This window comes from Physella acuta, unplaced genomic scaffold, assembly GCF_028476545.2.
Source record: "Physella acuta isolate Inbredline_101_S28 unplaced genomic scaffold, ASM2847654v3 ptg000804l, whole genome shotgun sequence".
In the NCBI taxonomy this organism is placed as follows: Eukaryota; Metazoa; Mollusca; class Gastropoda; family Physidae; genus Physella; species Physella acuta.
The window spans coordinates 15,671-40,521 of NW_026732322.1; the positions used below are offsets into that span (position 1 = coordinate 15,671).

At 34.2% G+C, this 24,851-nt stretch overlaps 2 protein-coding genes across 6 annotated transcripts in view; one reads left to right on the forward strand and one right to left on the reverse strand.

Annotated features, from left to right (window-relative positions):
• Positions 1 to 1,071: 1,071 nt before the first annotated feature.
• On the reverse strand, positions 1,072 to 6,960 carry LOC131951210 (uncharacterized). 2 transcript variants are annotated; one of them, XM_059313547.1, is made up of 7 exons: positions 6,889 to 6,960; positions 4,401 to 4,505; positions 3,965 to 4,143; positions 3,699 to 3,788; positions 3,353 to 3,578; positions 2,982 to 3,090; positions 1,072 to 2,399 (listed from the first exon to the last, which is right to left on the reverse strand). In XM_059313547.1, exons 2-7 carry the CDS (start codon positions 4,457 to 4,459, stop codon positions 2,106 to 2,108), a joined length of 957 nt encoding a protein of 318 aa, XP_059169530.1. In that variant the 5' UTR covers positions 4,460 to 4,505; positions 6,889 to 6,960; the 3' UTR covers positions 1,072 to 2,105. The 2 variants fall into 2 exon arrangements, with proteins under 2 accessions (XP_059169530.1, XP_059169531.1); XM_059313548.1 differs by having other exon boundaries at positions 4,401 to 4,488; positions 6,889 to 6,935.
• A 2,589-nt stretch (positions 6,961 to 9,549) lies between these two features.
• The window catches only part of LOC131951182 (RANBP2-like and GRIP domain-containing protein 5/6), a 31,351-nt gene continuing 16,049 nt past the window's right edge, over positions 9,550 to 24,851 (forward strand). For 3 of the 4 annotated variants that reach the window (XM_059313516.1, XM_059313519.1, XM_059313517.1), the window contains exons 1-31: positions 9,550 to 9,734; positions 11,901 to 11,968; positions 12,310 to 12,423; positions 14,048 to 14,100; positions 14,281 to 14,327; positions 14,582 to 14,641; positions 14,855 to 14,929; positions 15,087 to 15,248; positions 15,393 to 15,526; positions 16,110 to 16,239; positions 16,410 to 16,581; positions 16,852 to 17,082; positions 17,198 to 17,287; positions 17,411 to 17,499; positions 17,881 to 18,059; positions 18,485 to 18,605; positions 18,755 to 18,876; positions 19,327 to 19,528; positions 20,126 to 20,269; positions 20,423 to 20,489; positions 20,614 to 20,774; positions 20,979 to 21,248; positions 21,557 to 21,598; positions 21,715 to 22,086; positions 22,301 to 22,459; positions 22,593 to 22,676; positions 22,811 to 22,913; positions 23,060 to 23,134; positions 23,315 to 23,379; positions 24,208 to 24,420; positions 24,708 to 24,759. In XM_059313516.1, coding sequence (XP_059169499.1) covers positions 9,663 to 9,734; positions 11,901 to 11,968; positions 12,310 to 12,423; positions 14,048 to 14,100; positions 14,281 to 14,327; positions 14,582 to 14,641; positions 14,855 to 14,929; positions 15,087 to 15,248; positions 15,393 to 15,526; positions 16,110 to 16,239; positions 16,410 to 16,581; positions 16,852 to 17,082; positions 17,198 to 17,287; positions 17,411 to 17,499; positions 17,881 to 18,059; positions 18,485 to 18,605; positions 18,755 to 18,876; positions 19,327 to 19,528; positions 20,126 to 20,269; positions 20,423 to 20,489; positions 20,614 to 20,774; positions 20,979 to 21,248; positions 21,557 to 21,598; positions 21,715 to 22,086; positions 22,301 to 22,459; positions 22,593 to 22,676; positions 22,811 to 22,913; positions 23,060 to 23,134; positions 23,315 to 23,379; positions 24,208 to 24,420; positions 24,708 to 24,759 — 3,928 coding nt within the window. In that variant the 5' untranslated portion in view covers positions 9,550 to 9,662. The remainder of the gene's footprint in view (positions 9,735 to 11,900; positions 11,969 to 12,309; positions 12,424 to 14,047; positions 14,101 to 14,280; positions 14,328 to 14,581; positions 14,642 to 14,854; positions 14,930 to 15,086; positions 15,249 to 15,392; positions 15,527 to 16,109; positions 16,240 to 16,409; positions 16,582 to 16,851; positions 17,083 to 17,197; positions 17,288 to 17,410; positions 17,500 to 17,880; positions 18,060 to 18,484; positions 18,606 to 18,754; positions 18,877 to 19,326; positions 19,529 to 20,125; positions 20,270 to 20,422; positions 20,490 to 20,613; positions 20,775 to 20,978; positions 21,249 to 21,556; positions 21,599 to 21,714; positions 22,087 to 22,300; positions 22,460 to 22,592; positions 22,677 to 22,810; positions 22,914 to 23,059; positions 23,135 to 23,314; positions 23,380 to 24,207; positions 24,421 to 24,707; positions 24,760 to 24,851) is intronic. The other variant, XM_059313518.1, reaches the window with a different exon arrangement.

Consider the following 24,851-nt stretch of genomic DNA (forward strand, 5'->3'; position numbering starts at 1 on the left):
ATGATTCATGAAGTAAAAACATTGTCTATTACTAAGTGAATGAAATAGATGGAATGATTTTCACTATGTAAATTATGGTCTAAAATGTACTAAATAAAACTGAGATGCATGTAAATGCAAAACAAAAGTAAACTTTTAAAAACACACAGGTATAAATATGTACCAGTACAAAAGTAAACTAGATTCAGATGTTTGTTTATATAATGGACAACTTTCTAATGTTAAATTAATAAATGCTGTTGTAATTTATTAGCGATCTTGCACAAATGAAAATTACATCAATGAAAGATAAATATACAATCTATGTAACAATTAGATGTATAGTGTATTTCTTACAGATGCCAAATCAGTCCTGCAATCCCTACAAAATCCGGAGTCCTATATTCAAACACTCATGACAGCACTAGAGAGGCTAAAAAATACCTGCAGCAGAATTGTGCTGCAGTGGATCCCGGGCCACTGCCAGATCCAGGGTAACGAGATCGCAGACCAGCTGGCAAAAATTGGGGGAAAGAAACCACAACCGGAAATTTCGCTACACCCAAAAGAAATAAAAAGAATAATTAAACACAAACAAACGCAAATGTGGTCTGTCACACACCCTCACTACATTAAAGACGACGGCTATTACAATTTAACACGAAAACAACAATACATAATCTTTCGACTTAGAACAGGCCACAACAGACTAAATCAACACATGCACAAAAAACTGAAGGTTGGGTGTAGCGAAATGTGCCCTTGTGGCAAGGCCCCGGAAAACACGGAGCACGTACTCCAGGATTGTACTCTGTATAGCCAGGCAAGAGGCAGACACTGGCCCCAGCCCACCCCACTCAGGGAAAAATTATATGGGACACCTGACAAACTGGAAACCACAGTCCGGTTTGTCCATGAAGTTGGACTTGTTGTCTGAATCCTCCACCATATTCAAAAATTAAGAACGAAGAAGAAGAAGAAGAAGATGTATAGTTTGTAGAACCAAGGTGGTATAACACAAATATTGAGAACAAAAACATTACAGTTTGGGTTGAGTTGCTTCTGTATCAGATGAGGAAAAAAATTTCTTACTTTATTTTGGTTGTTAAATGAACATGCCTTATGGGAGTGTGATTATACTCATTTTATTTTTAAAGGCTGCTTGGAGTTTACAGTGATGGTCAGTATTGGGCTGTTTTCACGCGAAATAAATTATATCTACATTAACAAGATGGTCCTATATTCCTATTCAGTGGTCTATAAAATAGTGAAAAAAAACTTAAATATTCACAACATAACCAAATTTTTAAAAAATTATGTTTGGTTAAAAAATGTACATGATAGTTTAAACCTATCAATATAAATCTATCTTCATTGGGCTTCATCAAGTTATAAATAATTAGATTCTGAAATCAATTCTGGGATAAAATATTTCACAAATTAACAAGTGTATAGTCATTATCAATCAGTGTTTAACATTAACCTTTCAACAATAAAAAACAAATCTCTTACTAAAAATATATACATTTCTAACTATATTCAAAATATTCAGCAATGTCAGAAATAACACATTTACAATGATAGCTTTTGATTAAATACCATTGTCCATCGACAATGTATTGTTAACAGCAGCAGGTCTTTAAATCAACATTATAACTAAAGCCAAATTATATCTGGAATGGAAACCGTTTTGTGTCAAAAAGAATGGCAGTTGTAACTTTAAATCATATATGTCTCATTATAAAGTTATCACAGTTTAACAGCATACCTTCTAAACATGCTTTAATAAAATTCTATTATTCTAAAACCACAACAATGTTGAAAAACTGTACTTTGAACAAAAATTTAAAGATTTTTTGAAAAACTAATTTTAAGGCCCTGCAGATCTAGATCTTTTTTTGTGAAATGAACTTTAAGCACCAGCAAATCTAGAGAGCAAAAAGTTATTTTAAAAATGGAACAGTTGACAAAAAATGCTGTTATAAACACAACCATGACATACAAAATATATTGCATTCTTTAAGCATGCAAAAAATAATTTTAAACAATACCTGACTGATACAAGACTATAAAACATTGCTTATAAAAAGTAATTTTTACAAAAATTTAAAGTAGAAATTTTTTTTTTACAAAATCCTTCCAAATAGAGTACCAATGGTAATGAAGAGGACAAATAAAATTATTTCCTCTTTAAAACACAGATCTGAAAAATACTTTTCACTTCTTCTGATGACACGATAAAACTCCAAAGCTGGGATAATGATGTGCAAGACATCAGGTATCATGAGCCCAATATTGCGAGCATTCTGGAAATTTGTGCCACGACCTTCGATAACATGGGCGATAAATTGATCAGATCCTGATACTATGATGTGCACAAGATTTATGGCCAATATCACCATCAGCTTCCAAGTTTTCACCTAAATTAATCACAAGATAGACGTTTGTTGATAAAATGACATTAAATTAAGCAAATGAAATTTGATTTTTCAAAAAATATTTCAAAACATTATAAAAACTTAATTCTTAAAGTGCTTTAACAACTGTAACAACATCATTAAACAGGGGTTGGCCAAATTTTTAGAAAAAAGACCATTTTATAAAATTTAATTGATATATATATATATATATATATATATATATATATTCAATTAAATTGGCACTCTAATCCTAAAGCAAAATTTACAAGGAGAGCAAAGTTTTATATTTCTTTCCGTATCAGGTACAATTAGCTAATTTGGAGGAGTTATTTATTTATTAAAAAGTTGGGACTCTGATAAACAGAATTGCAAAGTTTCAATAGAATTTAGAAAATGCATAATTTACAACGTTTCAGCTATATGGTGACAAATTTCGCTGAACAATGTCAAACACTTTTGTTATATTTTACGTTGCAGCAACTGGAGCATCGAACTTAAGGGCCATAAAAATACAAATTTAAGTTTATATTTAAGACTTCCTCAAATATGAAGAAAAGAATACTTTATCGCAGATATACTTGCCTCATTGTTTTTGTTGCAGAGGTTAAGCACTATAGCAGTTGTGAAGATCTCAGTCACACAGAAAAACATGTGGTGAGTAAAAAATGTGTAGAACTCTTCATTGTAGTAGCTGTAGAAAAATAAATTTACTATAAGAATTAGTACATCACTGTATTTTTTAATAAAATACAAATGTCAAGTAATATACATTCTAATTTCAATAAGTAATTAGTATTGTACTTCTTGAAATATCACAACTAGAATTTTCAAATTTAAAAAAAAACTGTTACCTCAGATAACTTAACTTTATTATAATTTTTTTTAAAAACAAACAGGAAATGTTATTATGTTATAAAATTGTCCAAAATGTGTTACAAAAGTTTACAATGTACCTGAAAAAACTCCACCAAGAGTAATAATGAGGATAGAGATTGATAATATACAAGGATAGCCAGATTTTCCTGAAACTTGATGTCCGATACACAGACACTAGGTATTTAATGCTTTCATAAAACAAGATGAAAAACACTATTGTGGTAACCCATATCTTGAAGGTGTTGACAGTGGCATTGAAATAAACATGTTTGTATGTCACTAGCCCAGGCATTTCATAACGACCTGAATGAAAATTAAAAATGCAATTAAGAGTGATTAAAAGTGCAAGTCACTAAACAAAAGTATTTAAATCTACATTTAGTTTAAATGGGAGAAAACATTAAATTATTTAAAAAAACCTACCTCTAAAGACAGTGTCAAAACATGAGCAAGTGCAAGCTCGTTTGTCAATAGGTGGTTTATCTGGAACCCAGATTTTCAGGTAGAAAACACCTGAAAGAAAAACAATGCTGTATTAAACTGTTATGTTATTAACAGAACAAATCCTTTTAATATAATACAGCTTTGGTTTAGATTTGAATATTAAAAAAATTTTAACATGCAATTTCCATGGAATACTTAAATGGTTATCATGAGACCACAAATCTTGCACAGAAAAGGACACTTACCAATATGCAAGTATGGCATAAAAATTAGAAAAAGAGCAGCCAAGGTGACTCCGATAAACTTGTCACAGAACCTGTAATCTTTGGCCACATAATGAACCTCAGTTAGCCTGCGCTCAACATAGTCTTGCATGCTGGGATATCTTATAACAGTAGCTGAAGGTCGATATTTTTTGTTATCACTGTATCATGAGAAGAAAAAAAAACAGTTAACTTACAAATGACATAAATTTAGAGTTAAATATATAATAAAGGACCTATTCATATTTTTAAATCATGCAGTGGGGCCTATAGACTAATCCATTTAAGTTAGCCCTCAATCTTGCATTTATTGGTCTTAGTTTTGTTTTGTTGTCACTATAGACCTGTCTTGAGTACATCAAGCTTTGCACTCATATTTTGCATATAAAAAAAGGGATTGATGAATGTTATTACATACCCTCTTTCATCAAAGTCTGGCAGCAATTTTTTCATCAAACGATTGTAGAATGCATCCATTTGAATCCAACATTAGGCATATCTTTGAACTGTTTGAATTGAAAACCTGTAATTAATCAAATTAAGGTAAAATAGGGCCTAATTAGTATGTATTTGATGAGATATTGGTTAAACTCTACCTGAAACTACACATGTAATTTTCATGAGTTGTCAGCCTACTGGGGTCGGCGTGGTCGAGTCGGTAAAAGCTCATGGTTGCTAAACTGAAAAGTCTCGAGTTCGAACCCTCGGGCAGATGAGGCTCGTTAGCTGGGGACAGCCACTCTTCTAGGAGAGACAACTCCAAAATTAAACAACTGCTGCCTTGTAGTTTGTTCTTGGTTGGACAAAGGCTATGGAAGCAAATCCAAAAAGAAAAGCAGGCTGAAATCGGAGTCAATGGCCTCAATGGCGCATAACCAGTTGACACGTAACGCTTAATTGTGTTGGAGGCGTGGTCGAGTCGGCAAAAAAGTTCTGGTTGATAAATTCGAACAAAGTCTCGAGTTCAAACCCACTGGCAGATAAATCTCGATCCCCTTCAACACTAATAATTAAGAACGAAGAAGAAGAAGTCAGCCTACTACTACTTGAAATTACATCTTAAATTATTTAACTTTACTTGCCTTATATAAATATTAACTAGATCTATAGGCCTAATTATTAACTGTAAATTATAAATAAAGGCCTATTTCTATTTTAATTTATAGCCTAATTTTAATGACATTATGGTTTTTTGTGGGACTTCACTGACTAGCAGTTTGTGTGCCTACATTTCCTGTTTAGTGATTTTTAGTAATGATATTCCACTCCCACCCTACAGAGATGTTATAAACATGAAGTACTTAAGGTCTGGTGACATAAATGGTTAAAATTAAACAAGAAGTTGGGTTGACTATAACTAGATATATATAGATGATGAGATGTGTGTTACATTTGACTTTCAGACTTTAACCCTGCTCTGGTACCATGGGGTCTATATGACCCCAGCCATTTTTAGAGCAATTTATTTTGAAAACTACCAAGATTAGTGACCTCACTTGCCATGTATTTTTTCATAAGGCCTTCCTAAGTGCGTTACACATGTTTGATACTTTCAAAGTTCAAAGTATTACAGTACTGGTTATTTATTATTTAGATTTTTGTTCGCTTGGGGTCATATAGACCCCATAGTACCATCAATGTGATAAAGATATTTTCCCCTAAATATCATCCCAAACAGCAAGCACCACATATTCATCCAGGACTATGCTAGAGAGTGTTACATGTGTCCCAGATCATGTGACAAGCAAAGCAAACTAGTCTGAAACGACATTAATCATACAAAGCTAGATCTAGCACACAATCAATGCCAGCAATAGCAATTTCATTCAATTTGCATACAGTGGTTAAAATAACAAAAATGTGCTCATACTCATGGAACTGTGCAATATTTATTTGGACCTACTATTACTAACACATTGTCACCTCTTATTAGGTCAAGGTAAACAATAGATCTAGAAATCTAATCTAGATTTAGATTTTCTGTATTTCTTTTATTAGTAGATCTAGAATCTAGATCTAGTAGATTTTGAGTAGATTAAGATTTAAGAAGATTTTCTAGAAAAGACGGAAATGATGAGAATTAACAATAAACAGGAGGCTCCAGTGACAATAGACGGAAGACAGGTAAATGATGTGCCAGAGTTTGTCTACCTTGGCAGCAAGATCAGCAAAACGGGAGGCACAGAGGAGGACGTACGCGCTAGAGTTAATAGAGCCCGCTGCGCTTTCACAGTCCTGCGACCCATATGGAAAAGTTCGGCCATCTCCATTACCACAAAAATTAGGATATTTAACTCTAATGTCAAGGCAGTTCTGCTGTACGGAGCAGAGACATGGAGAGTCTCCAAGGCAAGCTTAGCAAAGATACAGACCTTCATGAATAGATGCCTTAGACAGATACTGAAACTGATATGGCAGGACAAAGTGCCGAGGATCGAACTTGGAACTATGGAGGAAAGCTAGGCAGGAGCCTATACATGTGCAAATAAGAAGGAGGAAGTGGCGCTGGGTGGATCACACACTGCGAAAGGCTCACACACACAAATGTTTTTATGTTACACACCAAGCGCTTGAGTGGAACCCCCAGGGAAAGTGGAAGAGAGGGCGCCCAAGACAGACCTGGAGGCGGAGTCTTCTTGAAGAACTGAAGCCAACAGGGATGTCTTGGGAGATATCAAAATTAATAGCCGAGGATAGGAAGAAATGGAAGGAAATGGTGGAGGCCCTATGCTCCATCCATAAGGAGCAAAGAGGACTAGATCTAAGTCAAGTCAAGAACTAGATCTAGAACTAGTCTATCGAAACCCCATGCTATCCTCTACCAAATAAAATCTAGAGGTCAATCTAATATAAACTATGGATTAAAATAAAATTATGTTAAACTGCTAAATAGTGTTAAATATTACGTCTGAAAACGAAAGTTTGATGCAATGTAATTGACTTTCACTTTCTAGACTAGATCTTGTTCAAGAGTTTAGGCTAGCTTCTAATTTTTCAAAATTTGCATACCATAATTTTTAGAAGTCAGAAGAGTAATTAATTATTTCTTTGTCCGACAATTTTATTGGAGAGCAGTTATATGTAGTTCTATGTTCATTATCCCTAATGGTAAATATACATGTATAAGTTTCAATACTTATGCTTTAACTGAGTTTATATAAAAATCGTCATAATGTTCTAAAATCTACATATGACAATAATATTTTAACCGTAAAATAAGTTTGCGATTTTACAAACTGGCACAATTAAATAATGACCGGCATATCCTATCATTAGTGCCCAAAATAAAATATAGTTATGATTATAATTTGCATACCGTATAAACACAATTTCAAATATTATATATAAACTAACTAGTTCGTGCGCCACATATTATCTGATTGGTAAAGTTGAACATATTTACAAGGTCTTTTTGTCAGACATTAAGAAATATGTAAGACGTGTATTTTTAATGACTATCAAATACACATTCCACTAGAGTAGTATTAACTTTTGAGCGATTTCCGATAACCGGATTTGGTAATTACTCTAATTCACGTTTTTTAAAAGCCAATTAGCTGAGTACTGCTTGTAATATACATACGACATTTCACAATATAAGTATTAGATTGTATGCGCCAGTTTAATTAGCTTTTGTACGATTTCCGCCAACCGGGAGTGGTAGTTGACTCTATTACTTGGGAAGAAGATAACTTCTGGAAGGAAGGGTTGTAGAGTTGATTCAGAAGAGAGAGAGAGAGAGAGAGAGAGAGAGGGGGGGGGGTGAAGAGACGGCTGAAAGAAACACTGCTTTTAAACCAAACTGGTTTAGTTAAATGCTTGGACGTATTTATATACTTTAGTGGAGGGTTAAAAATAAACGTACTTGGACAAGAGTTGAAGAACGAAGCCTAAACAACAAAAGTACCTGTTAGTCATGAAACAGATTTTTTTTAACAAACTGACTGAAAATTTAAATTTGAACAACTTTCGATAACCGGAAGGCGTATTTATCTCTATTCCCTGTTCTCATAAGCATTTTCTAAGAATGTTTTCTTTATCTGTGTTTTCTAAAAAAAAAATGAGTGGTTTTCCCACAAACTTCTTTTGCCCGACGACTCCACTCATACAAATTATATATTTATATATTGTTAGACAAAGGACAATATATTTTATTTTAAAATATATTAATTTTATAGTTTGCTTATTCTTTTTTTTTCAGAGTAACTAACCACTCAGAAATTAACCTCTTTTTTTTTTTTTTTTTTTTTTTTTTTTTTTTTTTTTTTTTTTTTTTGGCCTGCTGGAACTCAGTAACACAATTTCGTTTTGAATAATAAAATTACCCAGTGTAAAATTACAATTAAATTAACGTTAGAACATTTTTTTCTTGTATAAAGGTGATGTTTATAATTACTTAATCGAACACAAAACCAATGCATTAAGGCGGTGTTTCATACCATGTGTTCAAACACACCCCAAAGGTTCGCCGATTTGGTCTCAGAAGTTCGGCGGAGGTCAAGACACACACCCGACTCAAATGATTTGCCATCGGATTTCGTCAGTGCGGACGATAGAACTTACAGCCGCGGCGATGACAGTTCAAATACGACAACGTGACATAGTAATAAAGTGTGCCATAACGAGATATAATAGGTATCGTTGTCGTGATACTTCTATATCGTGGAACCCTTGACGTTACATTACACATGCTTCACGAATTTTGTCAACGCCACCTATACAGGCGGCCGCTGAGCGTGTATATACATTATGTGACGAATATAATTTTTTACATATATCCTAGCCCAGTTGTCGAGTTATGACTGTCATGATTATACGCCGTGTGATTTCTTTCATAATATTTTAATACATTTAGACTTAAAATCTCGAGTTTAAAAGAAGGAAGTAGTCTGGCGAATACGCAGAGGCGTAGCGACCCTTCCCGGCGCCCGGGGACAAACTTTCGATTGTAACCCCCCCCCCCCCCCCAAACTGTCGATTTGCCCTTCCCCCCTCAAACTTTTGATTTGCACCCCCCCCCCCCAAACTTTCGATTACTTTTTCCAATCCATTTTGGCGCCTCCTAAGGTCGGCGCCCGGGGATATATGTCCCCCCTGCCCCACCCCCCCCCCCACCCCCCATCGCTACGCCTCTGCGAATATGTACAATATGGATTCACATGAACAACGGAACTTGACGGGAGTCAGCGCCCTAGCTGCATGATTTGATAAAAGAACACTGCCTTTAGTTGCATGTGAGATTGAAAATAGTACAACACAGCGCTCGTAGAATTCAAGGCAACAGCATAAGTCACACTTATTTGCAGTAGATAGGCATTCATTATTATGTTTTTGTTTTTGTGTAAAACATATGTTAATGGTTTTTTTTTTGTTGTAAGTTGTAATAATAAAATATGTATCATTCGTATATTTTAAATCTGCAGATTCAGAAATACATGTTAATTGTGATTGAATTGTTAAAATGTTAAGGTGTTTAGACTTAAGTACTTCTAATTAACTCATTCACTAATCATAGACGCAAAGAGACAACCTAACAGGTGGCCTAAAATATTTTTGGCACCGTTCTACCGGAAGTCGACCTTTCAAAAATGGCGGTGATGTTCTAGGATAAGGCACCGTTTTCACAATAGTCATTCTAATTATTATCACATCTTAATTGTTTTAATTAAATCATATTAAAATGTTCAAACGAAAGCAAGACGTGGATAAGCATGTTGCTTCGGTGCTGGCTAGAAAAAGAGACGAAAAAGAGGTAAGCAGTGAGACTAATTAGTAATTAGTTGGGTAGTTAGATGGGGAACCGCAGAACGAACGGTGTGACATTTCTTCTCATTTTTTTTTGGAGCAGAAAAATTGATATCTCGTGGTCTAGAATCTTGTAGATTGTTGGTCTAAATATTCGGTAAAACTCCATTTTATCGTATTTTATTCCCCGCTTCACGTTCACTTCCAGTTGAGCGTATTTTATTATAACCACAACCGACAAAAACGTAGGAAATCACTCGGACTATTTCTTTATGAATTTTTGGTTTAGTTTTTAACTTAATTTTGTCTTCTTGAGAAAAATTAAAATTTGGAATATTGCTGTGTACTTCTTAAGACACTTAGAATCTAGTTAAAATCTAAAACTAGTCACCCTAGTCTAGATTTAGCCTTATTTTTCTTGAAAATGTGATAGAGGAGAATCTAGAGGAGTTTACACTTTTCGGACACACACCAAAAATTACGTAGGAGCGAACACTTCGTCGGTTTTTGGCTCATAGAAACTTTAATTAGCATGTCTCACGCGAAACCACGGCGCCTGCACGTAAACTGTTCATTTATGAACACTTCCGTGTCAAGTACTTCCGTTTCCTTTCTCAAGAATTATTTTTAGAAATTTTTTAACGTTGCATGGTACGCACATTTCTATTTTTACACCAGCCGGATGAAGTGACCTAGGGTTGGACTTAGGGGCAAAACTTAAACCAATCAATGCTTAGCTAAAAGGTTACACTATAAATAGCTTCTATATATGTATGGAACATCGTAAATGTCAAGGTTAATGGGTTTTTTTGTGCTTGAACAATAAAAAAGGGGTGTTCGCTAACTTATTTGGCCTTACATGGGAGCGGACAGCAACACAAAAATATTACTAAATAAGAATTTAGAGCATAAAAGGGGCTGGTTATTGAAGGGAAAGGGTCAAAATAAGGTCAAGAAGGCAGTGGAATGCGAAAGAGGAGGGGGAATCATGTGACCTGGCTGGCTTAGCAGCGTACTGCGCGAGCCGCAATGGCTGAATGGGATGAACTTTGGGAGTGTGGGAAAAAGGTTTTATACTATTAAAATTACCTCACAAACAATCAATAACACAATATACATGCATATAATATATGTTTTTATTCATTAAATTGACTTTAAATTATTCTAAATGAACAAAAAGTGCAATGTCTGATGACGGGTAAAGGTGTCCGAACACATGTAAAACTGTATTACATGTGTTCGAACACACGTTAAGACCCCCCAGTCACTATAACAAGAATAGCTTAAGTTCTATGCGTATGAATACAAAATGACACACACATTATTAAAGTAGAATGGTTGCGGATAGATATGATACTTTTTTTTGTTTTCTATGTTAAGCGGTTACTGAATGAGACCGCATGGAATTTTTACGTTGCGTTTTTTCGCTATGTGTGTCCGAAAAGTGTAAGCTCCTCTAGTGTCTAGTGACTCTAGTGTCTCTCGTGAATCACCCATCAAAGCTAGATAGTAGATGGACATTCTTCGGGCTTGTGCACTACCTGAGTTGCCTTTCATTTTAACAGTCATGCTCTTCATACAGACAATGTTATGTCATATCAGTATCAAAACTTCATTATATTAGCATTATTATTAGGCCTAATGAAAGTAATATTTCATCACTTTTAGGGATTTCATGATATTTGCAATAGTTTCTTTCATCTCAGAAATTTATACCCAACCCCTTACAATGCCATTAACATTCAAAATCCAGCATTCTATAAATTACCTGTAATGGGCAAGCAAGGTACTAAATTAATCATTTTTATATATTGCCTAAGCATTCTATAGCAATCCTAACAGGGAAGTCAGCAAAATGTTGAATAGGCTTATCAGAAATTATCTTATTTATTTTTCTCTCATACCACCATACTCTCATATTCAAACCCTTCTTAATAGTGTTGTCCCCAATAACAAAATTAAGATCATGAATTATATCAGTCACCGAATCCCTAGGGTTTGATAGAACCCAGGTCAAGAACCACTGTTCTAAAGTTAAGCCTAGGTTTAAATTGTATAAGCTAATAACCTAATCATTAAGAATAAAAAAATTTAATATTGATCAGTAGTCTGCATAGTTAGTCTGGGTTGCTCAGATTCTTATTTTTTAATATGTTTTGTGACTTCATTGCAGAGAAATGCTGCAGGTTTTCAGGTGGCAAGGCTGTACTCAGAAATAAAAGAATATGACATAGCAAAAAAGTAAGTCATAATTTACAACCTATTAGTAGAAAATACTCTGGTTTTGAATATTTCCCATATATATATTCATGTTATTAAAACACAATCATTCACAATAGGGTGCAGTTTAAAAAGTGTATCTAAACACGTAGCTTTAACTAATGCTTATTTATTGTAAGTGTTCATGTTAGTTTCCTGTTTAGATAAATAAAGAAACTTATATTTCTTTTATCAAGGTTTTTAGAAATGTTATTGTTAGTGTTCTTGTAAAAAAAAAAAAAAAATAGAATTCTTTTCTACTCTTTAACTTAATAAAAGTTCATTACAGCGTTATTATTCTTAATACATCTTTCTATCATTAGATACCTAGCTGGGTTTCTTAAAGTGCGAGAAACTGCTCCACAAGCTCACCAGCTAATGGGAGAGATAAATGAGGCCCTTGGTCTTAAAGAGTTGGCTATTGACGACTACAAAAGGTATATTGGCAACTAGAATACCCGTCATCCGTTGGATAACTGTGGGTTTCGGGGGTCATCCATCAAAAAACATCACGTCTGTCACTCAGAGGCATAGCGACCCTTCCCGGCGCCCGGGGACAAAGTTTTCGATTTGAACCCCCCCCCCCCCCCCCCCTCAAACTTTTGATGTGCACCCCCCCCCCCCACTCAAACTTTCGATTTGAACCCCCCTCAACCTATCAATTTATTTTTCCAAACCATTTTGGCGCCCCAACATATGTCCCCCCCCTTCCCCCCTCCACCTCCCCACCCCCCTCCCCCCCCCCCCCCCCCCCCCCCCCCCCCGCCTCCCCTCCCCACCCCCTCAGACAACATGTTTTTATCGTTTAAAAAACAATTCCAGCCGAGCATGTATCTGACCACACTATCCTTTCATATGCTTAGGACAAAGAAACAGATGAACTCTACTTCACCTGCCCTGTATCTTGCCAAGTTCAGATAGGCAACGTTATCATTCACATCTAAAAAAAAAAAATTGAAAAAAAAAATTTCATTGACATATTGGTCTAGAACCCGTGCCTCCTGCATGAGAGCTGACTACGCTACCATTTTAGCTATTTACTCGTGACGTCACAAGTGAATTTTTATACTATACTATGTGTCTCCTTATGCAACTTGATTTACGCGTATAGATTCTAGATCTAGATCTAAAAATAAGTCTAGTAGTACTAACTTTCAAATTAAATTTTATCTTAAATAAGCCAAACAAAGATTTATATAAAATAATTAAGGCCTGAAATAGATTCTAGATGTAGAATTTACATTGAATCTAGTGACCTACATCTAGGCTAGATCTAGATCTAGGCTAGATTCATAAATTTCCTTCGATAGCTGATCTTTAGATCTAGAGAAATTTATCGTAAAACTAAATGAAAAAGACAGTTGAAAATTGATATAAGTGTTGGAACGTAATAAATACAGCAAACGGACGTATTGTTAAAGTTATGACCGACAGAAAATTAGATTTAGAACGCGTTAAACTTTTGAATGGGAACACAATTTTCTTCAATAGACGCCGCCATTTTATTGTACTAAAGAGTAAACAAAAACCTGTGACGTCACTATTCCCACAAAGTTTAGTCAAGGTTTTAACATTTTAAAAAAAAATGGGTTATTCTGCGTAGGAATAAATCAATAAATTAATTAACGTCTTTAAATAAATTTGTGATCAACAGTCTGTCTGCATTAAAAAATTATTCTCTACCTGCATACCATTTTACAGCTTTCCAGATAGAGTCGAACATATCACAATTTTCGATCAGGCAAACAAATAAATATTCAAACATGTAAACAAACTTGACTTTTAGTAGTATATAGATGTCACAAGTATATTTTATACTCAGCTTTATAAATATTATAATGCAATGTAAACAATTACAATCCTGAATATTTTTTACGTTCTTATTTTTACACAACCTATCTGTTGCAATTTTTAAATATTTTGGCTTTAACATTACATGACTGTAACTGTTATCAGCATTGAAGAAGTAATTTAAGAACCATTTAAAAAGTTACAGTTAAAAGATTTACAGAAAAATCCTTTAATTCTATAAAGTGATTGTGTTTTCTACATTTATTTCAGAGCTTTAGATCTTGGTGGCTTTGGAAGTGCAAATCGACAACTGGTGAAAAAGAGTAAGAATGGCTTTTATTTAGTGCTTACAGTAGTATAACCAGTATTTAGCTACAACTATTTTTTAATATAGTTGCTGGTGGGTGCTGTTTAAAAAAAAGTTAAATCTGCATGTCTTAAACTGAAATATTTCATCTTTATTACTGAATACTGAATGTGTCACTGTTTACTCTTTCATCTAGTCTGTGAGTTGTATTGTGATATTGGAAATGATGAACAAAGAATGAAGGTATTTGATGTTTATTATATTTTAAGTATTTTTTGTACTTGTGTAATCATAAAAGATGAAGCAGATTTTTTTTTAACCTGTGTTAACTCTGACTCAAAGTAAAGGTTCATTTTTTAGCTTCATAATTGTCTCCACGTGTACATTTTATATCACCTTTTCTACTGTGCTAAGTGTAGAATAAAAATATGAAATAATGGTGCGATTAAAATGTTTATATGTTTGTTGCATTTTGTTTTATCTACTTTCTCTTTAAGTATTGGTTGGACAAGTGTGAAGGTCTGTTCCCAAAGAGTGAAATTGTTTACAAGCTGAAGGTACTATAATTAGTTCAATTTTTAACATTTTCACTATATCCTCTTAATATTTTTTAATGATATCATTATGTTTTTCAAATTTATTTTTATTTCCATGTTTAAAAAAGATCAAGGTGCATTGCAGTTGGTAGATGCACCAGCCTGTATATAACTTTACCATTTTTTTGTTGAATACATTTTGTGTTTAACTTAACTTGTGTTACATTTTTGCAGGCAAAAATAGCTGAAGCTAATGGACATAGTGAGGATAACAGTAAAGAAATGGAGAATCTTGTTATCTCTGAACTGGTAAGGCTTAACATCATAACTGATATTTTTTAACATCTGGTGTGTGAGAAAAATGCCAAAGTAAACTAGTTTTAATATAACAAAGCTATTTATCACCGTATTAACCAGATAATATTGCAGTCTGATTAACTTTTTGTGTTAACTACAACTTGCATAGAATGAGCGGCCAGCTGATGTGACACTCAGAATAAAACTTCTGAACATTTACTTGGATTCAGGAAGGTTTGAAGAAGCATATGAGGCAGCAGTCGGCACAGATCTTACCACAGCTTTTGTTGATAGACTTCAGTGGTTTGAAACCCTGGATTCTGTGTTTCAAGTAAGCAGGTTGATTTTAAAAAGGACATGTTTTAAACAGCAAAGAAGAATCATCTAATAAATTTATTAATTTTATGAACTTTTTAAATAATGAAAGGCAATATATCTTGATAGATTTTTTAAATTCAAACACTTTTTTGTCTAGGAATTTGGGAAGAAAAATAAAGATACAGAAACAGATACAACCTACAATTTACATCTGTTACATATTTTAAGAAATGTGACATACTTAAGTCTAGGAGCAAAGGAAATAGCTGAATGTTCAATTGCACTCTACAGGTATACATTTTTTTATCATATAGCTGTAAGTAAAATTATGTACCGTTAAGGCAAATTAGACATTTTTGTAGTTTTTGTGGCCAAATCAAAGTCTATTTAATTACTCTGGAATACTCAGGATATTTATAAAACCTTGGTGGGCATTCTGCAAACCCTGGACACTAAAACCTTTCAGATTAAAGAATATTCAACATGAGCTATAATTAATAGGTTTTTAATTAATCCATAGAAGCCCACTAAGTTTTAATTAAAAGATAATTTGTAGGTAAACCTTTACTTAACATTTTTCTAAATGCAATCTTTAAAACTATTCACTTCTACTTTTAATAAGAACTAATTATTTCATACTAATAAAAAGTTAGTAAGTAAAGATCCTTTTTCAAATCGGACAAGGGCAAGTGAAGTAGAGTTCACCTGTTATTGTAACCTCTTCTTTTGAAGTTTGGTCAGCACTATGCTCAGCTACCTAACTTTCCCTAATATGAGTTGGGTGGACTCAACGACATTACAATGACTTGAACCCGGATTTGAAAACAAGATTTTCATTTTTTTTTCATGCTAATAATAAGGTATTTATTTTTAGATTTGACAAGCAGCTGAAACGTGCCCTATCTATCCCCAACCAAGACGAGCTATGGACAGCTATGTTGAGGGAGATGAAGGGGCAGATGTTTTTCTTGGCAGGCTTATTACTGCTGAAGAGAGCTCAATCTGTATGTACCCATTTTTAATGCTCTAATGAGATTACATTATTTTAATATGTGAATATTTCAATAGCATTTTTGGCTTTTGTTAGTTGGGCAAAGATTTTAGCCAAAACATTTATCATCGTATGTGTGTATTAGCTGAGCAGCTTAACAAAATGCTTTTTGCAACTACTCAGGGTGCAGTACAGTGGCAGGAAGTGAATCAGCTAGCAGGAGCTTGTTTCCTCGCCAGCCGTAGTATGGACCCTCTGGATGCCCAGTCTCCCTGGTTTGTGACGGCACCACATGACCGTAGCAAGTTTAACAGCTGGTGGCACCTGCAGAGCTACGACAGACTTTCACAAGTTGGTGAGTCTGCATTTCTGTTCCTTATTAGTTCTGAATGTTTAAATTTTTTTATCACCCTATTAGTTCTGAATGTTTAAATTTTCTTATCACCCTTAAACACAACTAGCAATACAAGATTTAACTAATCTGGCCTCTGGTACCCAGCCCAAACTATTCGTCTGGTTTATCTCATTTGAAGTGGCTTTTTACTAAAAATAGAAAAACAAAGAAATATAAGAGTTACTATGTGTAAGTAATTTATAAATAATTTATTTTCCTATTATCTTTTAGGTCACATGCTTCTGCAACTGTCCCAAAATGACCTGGTTGACTGGAGCAGAAGTGTTAAGCAACAAACCATGACAACAGTAGGCCATCAGAGAGTGTTCAAAACCCTCTATGCCCCTCGAGACTTGAAAGTACATGGGGAAGCGTCTTTTTTTTATGAAGCCAAAGAGATGGTGGATGGCTCTGATCCCAAAGAGCCCCTAACAATGCGACATATGCTTGATATTGACAGGGGTGAGCATACACTTGTACTAGCTGAAGTATAATAAAAGAACCATAAGTTTTTAAGTTTTTCTTTATTTTTCCTTGATAAAGTTTGTCATGTCTAATTTAAAAAAAATATCTACAGTGGCTTTCCAAGTTCACCTAGGAGATTTATCTCATTTAGTTTGGATTTGTCTCCAGCGTTATTCACCCGATATGCCTGCACAGCCCAACTGTAAGTCCCTGATCAATTCAGAATCTAATTATTAATTACTAAGTAACAGTTTTACTTGCTTACTAAACCTGTTTTGAAATATAAAAGTTACATCTGATCTAGCAAAATATGTTGTTTTCTTAGATCACTTCAGCATCATGGAAAACATTCAGTTCAGTGTAAAAAATCTGGAGAGTGCTGGAGGAGAATCTCTATGCCAGCTTGATCTCCTGGTAAGTTATTTTTAGATTCCTTCAATTACTCGAATTGAAATCATAAAATCTTGAACGTGTCAAGTGGCACTCATTTAAATTTATTAAAACCCACAAGCCAAATATGTATTCAAATATTAATTCAAAGCAATAAAAACTTTTTTTTGGCATCATAAATGTCAATCTGTAATTCTTAATTTGTATTAAACTAATTTAATTAATACTGGTACTGAAAATATTAGCCATATTAAACTCTTTTAGTTGGAATCTTTTTCTTCAGTTTTAATGATTTCTAAAAAAAATTATAGTTCAGTGGTAATTTTGATTATTGATTTTAAAAAAATATTGTGTTCTAAAAATATCAAACTGACATGATTATTGAAACAAAACTATTCTTACCAGGTATTTCTGTTAGCAACAGTCCGGTGCTCAGCCAGCTCTATAACAGAAAATATATTTTCATATGAGGACCGTTCAGGGCGGCCCACGCTGCTGCCTGTGTGCCTAGGCAAACCTCTCTGTACTCCAGAGCAAGAAGAGTGGTGGAAAGCTGCTTATAAATTCTGCAGCAATACAGTCAAGTAAATATTTATTACTAGAATACCCTGTAGTGATGTTTAGGCTTGGAATGATGACAGCATTCTAAAAACTGTCTCCCTTTTTATTTATTTAAGTCAACAACATCAGACTTAACACTAAATATTCTTTATTATAGTAAGAAAGACTCCATGGCTTACTATGATTAAAATTACCTTTTGTCTTCTAACCTGGACATGATATCTATTTTATAAAGCCCTCCTGATCTCTTAGACTTTAGTTTTCTATTGATTTCTTACATTACCAAGGTTCTTACACTACAATTAGCTTATTTGTTCAGAGGTAGTTATAAAAACAAATCAAATCTATCCAAATGGTTAGAGACAAAAGTTGTATACATACTTGGTAACTTATCATTTTCTTTGTGTAATCCTTGTTTTTTTTTTTTTATTGTTTGCTTGTTTGTTAGAGATGACTTCTCCCGCCTGAGAAGAATTTTGATTCGGGGTATTGAAACAGTGAGATTGATTGGCCAGCATGGAATGTCTGTGTCCCTAACAACCCACATTGCAAGATCTCTTGATGCAAAGGTTTGTCTTTTGCTCATTTTGTTTTTTTTTGTTTACAGATTTAATTTGCTGTTGTAGGATAGACCTTTGCACCTGTTTCTATAATTGATAATTTAAACATTCCCTACTTCATGTTATTATTTGAGATGTCATATTGATTGTTCTACTAGATAAAAAGCTTGAAAGAATCTGAATTTGGCTGCCGTTGTCCTGTGTCTGAGCTGACAGCTCTAGAAAACAGAGCAGCATTTTACTGGGAGAGATCACTTCAGGCTTTGGAGAGAATTAAGAGGTGAGGCAGTGTTAACTAGTTTTAGTGTGCTCTATTGGCATGTGATGCACTTGTCTGCAATGGTTTCAGTACACGCTAGGGTATGAAGCTGAATGTATTGTTAAAGCAGCATGTCAGGTGATAGAGCATATGCCTACTAATCCAAAAGTCTTGAGTTTGGATCCCGGACTTGAGACAGTAGGATGAGTCTGTAGGACATGTCCGTAGGACATCCCTGAGTCCACCCAGCTCTGATAGGTACATGGTGCACTTAAGAGAAAGTAAAGGTGGCTAGGCATAGTACTGACCACATCATAAATAAATAAAATCCATTTGTATGCTGAGGTCACTGAAACAGGTAAACTCTACTTCACCTGCCACATTGACCATCAGGTTTAAGGGGTTACTTTTACTTTTTTTTTTATCATTAAAAGCTACTGAACCAAATTAACACATTTTTTTAACTTATAGGAACCAGCACATTCCAGCACCAAAAAACCGAATGTTTAGAGAAGTTTCAGACCTTGACCTCCCTCCTCGACTGATTGACAAGTACTCTGCGGAGGTCAAGTTTGCCCTGTCACTAATTGCCATGAAGAGAGGAGATTTTGAAGCTGCCCTTGAAGGATTTGAGTCTCATCGCTCACCATGGGCCAAATATCACTCATCACAGGTTTCTGCAGTTTTGTATTTTACATATTGACCGTATAGAGTACAATTGCTTTCTGTACTAAAAAGTCTCTGGAAAATGAATTTTAAGATCTCATTCATTCCCATATTAAAATAGTGCAAAATATAATGTTAAATTTTGAAAATATTTGCATCATAGTTTTCTGTGTTCTGGTAGCTTGTATTATTTCCAATATAAGTATAAATGTGTATAAATTTCACGACAAAAAAAATGGATGGAGAGGCCTATTGCAATTGTCTTCTATACACCAATTATCGCTTTCTTAGCAGCAAACTAAAAATATTTACAAGGCTAATACAGTTTTATTTTGCATGACATTTTGTATTAATACTTGGTTAATTGACATTGTGTAATAGTGATAAGCCACAATTTTTTTTAACTCCTTGTGAATTAAGATAAATATTGTGTAGAAATCTTGAAAATAAAATTGTTGGAATAGTCTGGTTATAGGGAAGCCATATATAAGAACTTGTAACTTGTATTGACATGCAGCAGCTTAGAAGGTAAATAAAGATCTGAACTCACTTTTAGCAAATTATTTATTTTGTATATCTTAAACTAAAATTAAATTGTCCATAGATTTACAAGCTTCTAGCTGAAAAAGAGGCAGACAAAGATGATTACATGGATGGTGAAAGTAGCAGTAAAAAACAAGCGCTGCTACAGAAATCGAGAGACTGTTTACATGAAGTAATGGACCATCTTAGTGGAGACACAGCACATGTAAGTATAAACATTAATCCATTAGTCATTTTCTCTCTTGTTTAGTGGCAGAATGTAAAAAGTCTATGAAGTACAGTGTAACTATATAGAACAAATATAAACCTTATCTGCAAGTATATTTTTACTCATATTTGAACTCTTCCATTTTTTTAGGAACTGAATTACCTTGTTACCAGAGACTTGGATGAAATTGAAATGCAAATACATGGTTTTCAGTTTGGTAATTTAAATATATTTTTTCAATAGTTTTTATACAAAACATCTATTCAACAATAAATAAATTAGAATCACGCAAGCAGATTTAACAGGATTATACATTTAAAAATGTGACCTACACATTTCAGAAGAAAAAGATTCCAGTACCAGTAGCTCCTTCCACACCCCATCCAAATTCCCAAATGATGTGAGAGCCAGTAGTAGCATAAATGGTGGCATTGCTCACAGCACTCCAAGGTTTCCAACAGTACAAACATCTCGTTCTGACATTGGAATTCACACTTCACAGGTAATCCAAACAGCAGGATTTACTTACAAAGTAATGTAACTGACAGAGTTTTAAAATTTCTTAACATTTAAATTTTTTTTTCCAGTTTTGCTAAGTGCATTGACCTGTTTAAACTTAATATATTATCACCCATTTTTTATTTGTAAAGATATTGTATGAATTGTTTTTAAATATCTTCATGTGTTTGTTTTTTTTAAATCCCAGAGCACTACTGATACTAAAAAAGAAAACATTCGGGATAACAACATGTCATCAACATCCGAGAACTATGACCGACCACGCCCTTCCCCAGAGCGTCTAGATTCTCAGATCAAATCCTTGAGCTACAGCCAGACATCCTTGTTCAAGATGGTGTTGGACAGGAATGAGGAGCTCATAATGATCAATGGGAAGATGATGGAGGAACTCCGAGACAACAACAACCAGCTGAAGTCTGTTCTGGTGGAGAATAAAACACTAATGGATGAGCTGAAGGTACAGTATTTTCTTAGTCTTGTGTATATTTTAAAAAATCTGAATGTAGAGTGGATTAACTGTAAAAATAGAAACTATTAAAAGGTAAATTTAGTTTTCAAGTTAAAAGGCTAATTAAGTTCCCATTACCTTGGCATGAATGATGTAACACCTATATTTCAATGAGTTGTGCATTTTTTAAAAATAAAATTAACCAGGTTTTCGTAATTTTGGTTCCTAATTTTTTTACTTGATTTCACTTTATAATTATCTAAATAGCTTGTTCTTGTTTAATGTACTTCATTTGTTTTTATTGCTTCAAATTGCAGAATTTCCTGGCAGAAAACAGGGACATGATGAAACACATAAAGGTATATCTCAAAAAAAAATTTTGAAGAATTAACAACAAAATCTGTTAATTGTAAATGTATATTTCCATAATTTTTTCATTGGTTTAAATTTTATTGTAGTTTTTTTATTTCCCCAGAATGAACTCAGTGTTCTTAAAGCCAGTCATGTAGCATCTCCTGCTGCCACCATCCCACCAGCTCCTCCCCTCTTTATGCCACCTATGCCAGCCTCAGGTCCACCAAGAGGGCCATACACTGGGTACCCACCCCCTGCCTACAGTGGCTACATGATCAACTCCCCAGTCCCCCCTCAGCCACCCCTGGGTCCAGGCCCACAGTACCGCCCCACTGGTCTTCCTGGATCAAGGTCATCTAATGTTGGAAAGTATCGACCACAGTCAGAAGAAGATGAGGAGGAGGAAGATGATATTAGTAACATAGAGAGGGAATACTTTGAGCATGAGCAGTCTTACACCCAGTTCTATACTCCTGAAGCACAGATGCTGCAGGTAACTTTGTCAATACATTTGTTGGTAGTACCATTACACATATTCATATTACAAGATATTTATCGTATTGTTGCTTCTTATTGTCTTGCTTTTTCAAAGAAATTAAGGAATTTAATAGTACCATGATATGATTTAAAATATTTGGTAAAAGTGACTTTAAAGAATGTTTTGTGACTTGTGTGAAGAAGAAATTTATTTTCCGATGATGTTATAGGAATGGTCTGTGAGTAGTAGATCAGGAATAGATAACCAGCCACCTATGTCTTTGCCACCCATGCAGCCGAGGATGAATATGCCAGCACCTGGTTATTTTGCCTCTGCCCTGAGAGGACAATCTTTACAGTATGCTCAAAATGCACAAACACCTGGACAGGTGTGTTTTCACATATTTTTCTTAATTAATCTATTTTCAAATAACCAACATAATGTGTTAATTTGGTCCTAATATGAATTTTTCTTTTGTTTTCAAGGAAATGTTTTAGTAATTTAAATTTAAATTTCCACAGGTAAAACCCACCCCAGGACCAGGATTCTTTTCAACTCCACTGCCATCAGTAGTTCCTGCCCCTGCTCCAGTGATTGCTGCACCTGTAATTACAATTAATTTTATTAGCATTGTAGTCCAACTCTATTTGTTTAAGCAATTCTTGCATTAACCACAGAAATTATTATAGTCAAGCTGTTTAATAAACAGACGAAAATAAAATTATTTTGTTTTATGCAGGTCACTCCCATAGCTGTGTCAAATGTTAAAGGTCCTGTACCTGATACTACATCATCCCCTGCACTTCTGTCAGCTCTTTCTGGCCAGAGATCTATTACTGCGGGTATACAAACTTATACCTATCTTTTTACTTGTTCTACAGCTACGTGTATATAAATATTTTATACTTTTCTTGAAAGAATATTTAGTTCTGTATCTTGGAAAAATGCAATGATAACAGTAGATTTAAACATTACAAAATATTTTCAGGGACCTCTAAAATTGATTCGTCTGTTACATCCCCTCAGCCTAATGTGGTTCCACCATCTTTGAGTGGTGAGTCAAGTTAGTAGCGACGTTTTTTCTTCTTCCTCTGCATATAACTAAAACATAGCTGTAATTTCAATTTTTAAAAATGTTTTTAGTGTTATTTATTGTCAGGGTAGATTTAAAATATTTATATACTGCTGTTGTTTTTTTTTGTTGTTTTTTTTAAATTGATTTTTATTTTTTAACTTATTGCAGGAATCAAAAGTTTGTTCCATGCTAGAGCAGTCATGGAACCTAAAAAAGCTAAAGGAGAAATTACAGTAAGTGATCTATTAAGTTATAAAATTCTTATTCTTACAATATTTTCTTAAAATTCATGTCAAGTAATACCAAACAGAAATATCAATTACTTATTTAATATATACAATAAGTTTTTTTTACGTTAAAAGTTTGTTGATTGGTTATGTAGACATAATGTTGTTTCTACACTTTAACCAGACAAAGGTACAAAATAGTTATTTAAAAAATTAATTTAAGCTCCAAGGCCTTAAACACTACTTGAACACCATATAACCTTCTAAGCATACTGTGAGATCCTAAACGTTCATTGAGATTAGTTAGGAAAGACAAACTCATGAATTCTGTACCAAGGCGTGTGACCCTGGCTTATCTGCCTGCATATCCAAACCAGGAAGAACATAGCAATGGGGGTTTGGAGGGGGGGGGTATAGAAACCTAGTGAAAATGCATGGTCAAGCAGCAGGCAATGTGGGTGAGAGAATTGCTTGGCTGTTTATGCAGTTGCTGTCTTCCTGGATGAAGAACATTCTTCTTAATCTGTGGAGTATAGGGCAGCAACAAATCTTTGCCATTCCACTCTGTCTTGGGCGAACCACTTCATTTCAATTCAATCCTCAGATGCTCTCCCATATTGGTTTTATTTAGATCTGTTGCAGTTACTGTAGCGCTTTGTTTTCACATGGTGGGTTGCTTGCCCAAACCCAAAACCCTCCTCCTTTCTTATTCTGGACTTGGGATCAGACAATGGCGGAGTTTGAAGAACATTGCTAGAGCCATTAATCCAGTACTAGAATGAGATTAGTATCTAGAGATAGTTGGCTGTGTTGACGTTATCTTTGTCTCCACAGATTCTAGTGGACACCCACAACAATCGTGCCACCATCTTGATGATGAGTGACACCAGAGAGATACTCTACCATCATGACATCAGAGAGTTGAAGATTGAGCCATCATTTGTGGCCACCAATGTCATCTGGACAGGAACTAAAGTTGGATCTCAGGACAGGGAGAAAGTAACCGTCACTTTAGACAGCTCCTCCGTGGCCACACAGTTAAAAGATGTAAGTTGTTTTTCTCCTTAGCTCCTTTGGTTATTTTAAACATCTTATTTTTTTCCATAGTTTTACATTTAGTTAAAATTTCAAGAGATTTTTAATTGCAGCTTTTTTAAAAATAAAATTCTATTAGATAAATTATCTAGTTACAACAGTTTTCAATAAATGTAATTTTCACTTTAAGAAGATTATTTAAAAAATACATATTTACTAAAGTAACTTAAAAGTAGTCTATTTTTAAACCATTTTTGAAAGTGATTTAGTTTTATACAAAAGATTTCTTTCTATACCAGGCCATTCAAAAAGCTGCTGCACTTATTCAGCCTAAAGTCACTACTCCCCAAGGTACAATATAAAATTATTCCCTTTGTCACAAAATTGTTGTAGAAATTCAAAAACTTTATGTAATAAGGGTACTATGATATTGCCATGTGTTT